The 6,876-nt window shown below is 38.9% G+C and overlaps 1 protein-coding gene across 1 annotated transcript; it reads left to right on the plus strand.

The window, feature by feature from the left end:
- Positions 1-603: 603 nt before the first annotated feature.
- Positions 604-6,876, plus strand: faxca (failed axon connections homolog, metaxin like GST domain containing a). Its single transcript, XM_048156834.1, has 6 exons — positions 604-1,124; positions 2,250-2,385; positions 2,465-2,661; positions 4,191-4,408; positions 5,772-5,888; positions 5,981-6,876. The coding sequence occupies exons 1-6, from the start codon at positions 865-867 to the stop codon at positions 6,265-6,267; spliced, it is 1,215 nt and encodes a 404-aa protein (XP_048012791.1). The 5' UTR covers positions 604-864; the 3' UTR covers positions 6,268-6,876.

The following is a 6,876-nucleotide window of genomic DNA, read 5'->3' on the forward strand; positions in this document are numbered from 1 at the left end:
ATATATATATGTATGTATATATGTGTATGTATATATATAATGTATGCATATATATGTATGTATGTATGTATGTATATATATACATACATATATATATATACACATACATACATATGTATGTATGTATGTATATATATGTATATATACACATACATATGTATATGTATATACATATGTATGTATGTATATATACATACATATATACATATACACATATATATACATACATACACATACATATACATATATATACATACATACATACACATACATATACATATATATACATACATACATACACATATATATATATATATATATATATACATATATACATATATACAATTTTTATATATTATATATTTCTTTTTTTTCTATACATATACATATAATGAACATATAATGATCCCTTCTAATCTGTTGGGGTAGTTGTAAGGCTACTTTATCCACTCTTTTGTAGGAAAGGAATTTAAGCATCTGTAAATTACTGAAATATAATTTCATGTTATGTGCTATTATAAAAGTGTTGTTATCAAACTCTGTTACAGCATCGAAACTGACCAATGAGAGTGGACAATTTCTGAATCTGCGCGCCCCCTCGCAGCATCAGCAGCCCTGCCCCTGGTGACGCAACGCGCTCAGCTGTGCGGTAAACAGCGGCGGCGAGCGGCTGCGGACCGATGCCGACCCCATCGCAGGGACGGACGGACAGCATCAGAAGGCGACATGCCCGCTGCTGCTCCTCACCCGTTCGTCCTAAGACCCTCTGACACCCTCATCTTTACCACCGCCACCCTGCGGCACTGATGAAGCCTCCCCTGTCGAACCCACAACGGGCCGAAGGGCGGATAGAGGAGAGAGAGGATGTACTGGCGCGTCGGATTCGCCTGGAGCCCTTCCTGCGCGCTTGAACTTGGCCGGAACAAGAGCTTCTCGTTCGGCTTGTGCGGCTCCGACGAGCATCTTTCGTTGTATGCGTACATCATCGCCTACCCGCTGCAGGAGTACGGAGGGATCATGTCTGCTTTAGGCTCCGACTCCTGGTGGAGGAAAACACTATACATCACCGGGGGCGCGCTGCTCGCCGCCGCTGCCTATTTGCTACACGAGCTGCTTGTCATTAGGTATTATGGATTATATGCAGATTCTATCTATCTATCTATCTATCTATCTATCTATCTATCTATCTATCTATCTATCTATCTATCTATCTATCTATCTATCTATCTATCTATCCATCCATCCATCCATCCATCCATCCATCCATCCATCCATCTATGCATTTGCAGGGAATTCCCGTGGATGGAGCTGAGAGGGGCCATGAACGGGGTCTTTTAGAAAGGAAAATGAGCTAAATTAATATCCTGGACAAGTCAACACAGTGCAGTGCAGTCCATTTGTTATCCTCCTCTGAGGAAGAATGAATGAATACCTGCTAACTCAATGCATTTTGAGCAGGACGCAAGAATAGGATGCTATTTATTTCCTTGTCTAAAGCATGAATGTTGACATGTTGATGGGTGCTATTTCAAGGGCACAGTTGCAGGCCTAGAGGATAATGTCTGCTTGTGTTATTGTGATGTGACAGAATGACCTTTATCGACCCCTTGTGAGACTGTGTAAATAGTGACCCATCAATTTAGTGATCAGACATAGTGGATTGGGTTTAATTCTGTGCTTTTACTTCGTCTCTGACCTTTGCAGAGATGGCAGTGCTGTTAGTCCTCAGCAAAACCTCTCAGGTTACATGAGGTCTGGCTGTTATTCGATTCACATGAACTACTGATTCAGACATGCATTACACAAATACAATAACATATGATTAATTGTTTTAAAGGGATAGTTCACCCAAAAATTATCCCATGATTTACTCACCCTCAAGCCATGTTAGATGTATTGATTTCCACCGTATGGATTACTTTTATGATGGATGGATGCATAATGGAGGATATTTTTTTAAATATATCTCCAATTGTGTTCGTCTGAAATAAGATAGTCATATACACCTAGGATGGCTTGAGGGTGAGTAAATCATGGGATAATTTTCATTTTTGGGTGAACTATCCCTTTAAGTTTAAACATATAAGAACAAAACTGAAGGGAGAAAGCTAATGACTATGATGCTTCAATGAATTTCAGCACTAGCGAAGTGGACAGCGACTAAATCCTGCTGATAGAAAAGACTGAAGAATGAACTCTGAACTTGATGTTTCCAGTGTAACAAAATTGATAATTTGATGAACTTTTAGGAAAGAACAGGAGTTGGACTCTGAAGACACCATCATTCTGCATCAGTTTGCCCGGCCCAAAACTGGAGTCCCAAGCCTGTCTCCCTTCTGCCTGAAGATAGAAACCTACCTGCGCATGGCGGACCTTCCCTACCAGGTATCAAAATACGATGCCTGAGATTATGTTCTGAAAAGAGATGGACGTTTGGGTGTTTTTCAAACTGTTTTCTCCTCAGAACTACTTCGATGGGAAGTTGTCTCCTCAAGGGAAGATGCCTTGGATCGCGTATAATAAGGAGCAGGTGTGCGGGACTGAATTCATCATCGACTTCCTGGAGGAGAAGCTCGGCGTGAACCTCAACTCCAGCCTGAGTCCTCAGGAGAAAGCCATCTCACGTGCCATCACCAAAATGGTGGAGGAACACTTCTACTGGTGAGACTGAGCTGGTTTTCTTCCACATCATGATCTGGTATTTGAACAACATTCGTCAATTCTTTATTATATTCTGGAAGAGTTGTTGTAGTAGAGTGTTGTTGCCATGCTGTCATTTTACGCCGGACTGCTTCACAAACGAGGGTCAATTCAATTCTGGATTTGCACATAAGATTAACATGACGGCACATGCTAGTCGATGAGTTGAATCAACTCCACAGCAACTGCATAAATTTATCCACTAACCATTCAGAAACGTCCAGTTTCATTCAAAAAGTTGTAACTTCTTCCTGAGTCTCTCCATCAGTGTCGACTCCGGTTTGAACAATGTAAGGCTGAACACCGTTACTGACAATCCTCATTTTGGCTGCGTGAGATTCTCCAGCTTTGTTGTTGTTGAGCAACCGAAGCGTGAGCTGTTAAAGCTCCACCTTCTTCTGGAAAGGGGGCGGGGAGCAGCAGCTCATTTGCATTTAAAGGGACACACACAAAAATGGAGGCAAATTTGAGAAGATATAATAAATGATCTGTGGGGTATTTTGAGCTGAAACTTCACAGATGCATTCTGGGGACAACAGAGACTTATATTACATGGTGTGAAAGGGGCATTATAGGTCCCCTTTAACCCTGTAAAGCCTGACATATAAAATAGTCCGAAAAATCTTTTTATGTATATATATATATATATATATATATATATATATATATGAAATAGTTTATTGAACCTTTAGACACAATATATAAAAATGTTTTCATATGTGTTCTTGTTGAGTATCATATTTGATACATCAGGCTCATATAGTATATGATATAGTTAGTATGGAGTTCATATTTGAGGAGGAAAACACCTGCGTTTTATTAAGAGGCCCAAACTGAGCAAAAATATGCAGTTATTTATATGAGCAAAAAAGATGGTAGTTGGAATATAAATCTGAGATCTTTATAACAGTTTAGCAGACTACTTACATAAAGAGCATATGAATAACAATTGCCACTCTGTTTATGTCTCTGTAAGATGATATTTAAATGCTTTGTTTTATGATCAAATTTCTGTAGTTTCCAATACAATACAATGATGATTGAGAGATAAAATTTTAAAACAAATAAACGTTCCTCAAAAGCCTGATGTATCATATTTGATTCTCACTTTTTAACATGATTTATCTAAAAAAAATATCTATGGATAATCAAGTAAACCTAAGTTTCTTCAGTCCAGATAGTGTTCATCTTGAAATATTAATAACAATATTGAAGTTATTCTTATGTTTACTTTATAAAATCAGTACATATTTCACAGCAAAAAGTCACATGTACCATGACCTGAAGGGGGATGTTTTTACAATTATACCCAAAGGCCTTTTACTTGCTAAAAAGCATAAACTATCAATCAGATGACACAAGACAGATTAGAATTTGTGTATCAAATTTGATACAGTAAGCTCTATAGGGTTAAGTAGGATTTTGGTCATTGAACAACTAAAATGTGTTGATAATCAAGATGAGATATGGTGATGTGTGTTTTGCTTTAGGACAATAGCATACTGTCAGTGGGTGGACAATGTGGAGGAGACGCAGAAGATGTTAGCCACAAACGGGCCACTGAGTGACCTGCTCAGGTGGATCTTGAGTCAGGTGAACGGTGGCATCGTGAAGAGAGAGATGTACGGACACGGGATCGGACGCTTCTCCAAAGAGGATGTTTACACTCTGATGGAGAAAGACATGCGCACTCTTGCCACGTTCCTTGGTATGTTTTGAATGTCCGAGGCACACTTTATGTGCTTTATTGAAAGGATTTATGACATTTTAGTGATTTAGTCTAGATCATTCTTAGTGATTTATTAGATAATTTTAGATCAGGGATGGGCAAACTCGGTCCTTGAGGGCCACTTTCCCGCGGAGTTTAGCTCTAACCCTGATAAAACTATTCCTGAAGACATTGATTAGCTTGTTCAGGTGTGTTTGATAATTAGGGTTGGAGCAAATCTCTGCTGGACAGTTTGCCCGTCCCTGTTCTAGATCAATCTGGAGAGTTCAGAGCTTTTGAAACAGGTTACAAAACAATGCAGCAATGGATCTATGCTGCCCTCTAGTGCTAAGTAAGCCTAAGTCTTGCTTTCACACTGCAAAAAATTTCTTATTCAATTCTCCAGTACAAACATCTAAACACTCCTTAATCAAGACACATTTACTTCAGAATGATTTAGGATGTTACGTGGAGTAATTCAAGATTATTTTTCTTAACCCATTGACTGACATTTTTTCTTGCTTCAAGCTTAAACTTAATATCTTAAGTCATTTTCCTTCTCAAATAAATGTCTTGATTTAAGAATTTTTAGACATTTTTAATGTAAAACAAGACAAATAACACTTTTTTTTTTGAAGTGCATAATCCTTCAGTCAGATCATACTTTTACTTCTGGTGAATTATGACATTTTATATGAGCATGATTTATATATTTAAGTGTGGAAATGTCAGTATTTGTTCATTAGAGGTGAATTACTTTTGCTTAAAATTTGTGGTATGGACAAGAATGATCAAATGGCTTGTTGAGGAGAGATAAACTATTTAGATTTTCACCTGACACATGATAAATGGCCAACAAATTCTCTTGAGCCATATGCAGAGACCAGAATATCATAGCAACCAAACAGAAAACACATTAAGGGCACATTTACACGACAACAATGTATTAAGAATGGAAAAGTTTTTCTTTTGTGTAGTCAAAAGATCCCCATTTACATGGATCCGCGAAAATGACTAAAAAGCTGCATTATGCATGCCAGACCAGTAGTTGGCGATGTCACTTTGTAAAGAAACACTGCGCCTATAGACTGAACATGTGATATGCATGTGCATGTCTCTATTTTCACAAATTCATGTTTTTGTAGATTACACAGAGATGATAACGGTTTCATTTTCAATAACTTGCACTTTGAAGGACGCTTTCAAAAGTTTGCATTTTCAAGCATCCAACGCCATTGTCGTGTAAATGAGTGACCAAAATGTTTTTTTGTTGAAAACTTTGTCATGTAAACACTCCCTAAAAAAACATAAAAACTATTCTATTGTATTATATAATTCAATTTGATGATCATTTCTTGCACAGGCGATAAAAAGTATCTAATGGGCCAGAAGCTTTCCACAGTAGATGCTGCTGTATTTGGTCATCTTGCTCAGGCCATGTGGACACTCCCTGGGACACGTCCGGAACAGTTAATCAAAGGTGAGGTCATTAACTTATGCTTTTTTGTATGAAAATATAATGTACATTAATGTGTTTTGAGCATATGAACTGACTGAACTGACTCTGTGCAGGTGAGTTCATCAACCTGGCCATGTACTGTGAGCGAATCCGCCGGAAATTCTGGCCAGAGTGGTTTGTGGATGTCGACGACCTTTACTACGATGGACTGAGCGAGGAGCCGGATTCTCCTTCCCAGCTTCCGGATTTGGGTCTCTACTCGCGCAGCGGCAGCTTCCAGGAGCAGGACAGCTCTCTGTCGCACCACAACACCCCGTCGCCGGACAGCGACATCACCGGACGCTCTCTGTTTGATTCTGACATGGACACAGAATGCTCGGAAATGGAGCAGTTGAAGTGATAACCACACCCCCTTTATGATGTATCTGCACGGGTCCCGCCCCTTTGTTCTCCCAAATGCCCTTTAGCAGGGGAAGGGCTGGTCAAACGAAGATGTTATCGTGGTGACGTGGCGACTCTGAGCGAGGGATGGCAATAAAGCAAATGGGAAAAGCATTCTGACAATTTTTATTTGACGAAAGAGAGGATTTTATTAAACGAGGAAAGGCCAGGCCAGAGAGAATCCTGATCAACAGGAAGAAAAACCATCAAACAGAATAATAAAAATGGATGGAGTGAAAATTAAAAGGAGTGAATGACGCTTCAGCTGAATCACTCCTCCCGCAGTGTGACATCATCACAGTGCTCGGAATCATCAGAATGACATCATTACATGTGACCACCTCCCATTTACCATGTGTGTTTGTTATTTCTTACATCCTGGGAATTATTATTATTATACGGGTAGTCAGACAGAAAGAAGGTTTTTAGGTGATGATTGAAATGTGTAGATACTTATTAAGTGAAACACCTTGACTAATTTAGGCAGCACAATATTTCATAGTCCATCTAAAATTCATGTCCAGTTTTATTCGGCCAAAACTATGAAAGAGCAAAGCAAGAAAATTTA

Source organism: Megalobrama amblycephala, linkage group LG14 (genome assembly GCF_018812025.1).
Source record: "Megalobrama amblycephala isolate DHTTF-2021 linkage group LG14, ASM1881202v1, whole genome shotgun sequence".
NCBI classification, from domain to species: domain Eukaryota; kingdom Metazoa; phylum Chordata; class Actinopteri; order Cypriniformes; family Xenocyprididae; genus Megalobrama; species Megalobrama amblycephala.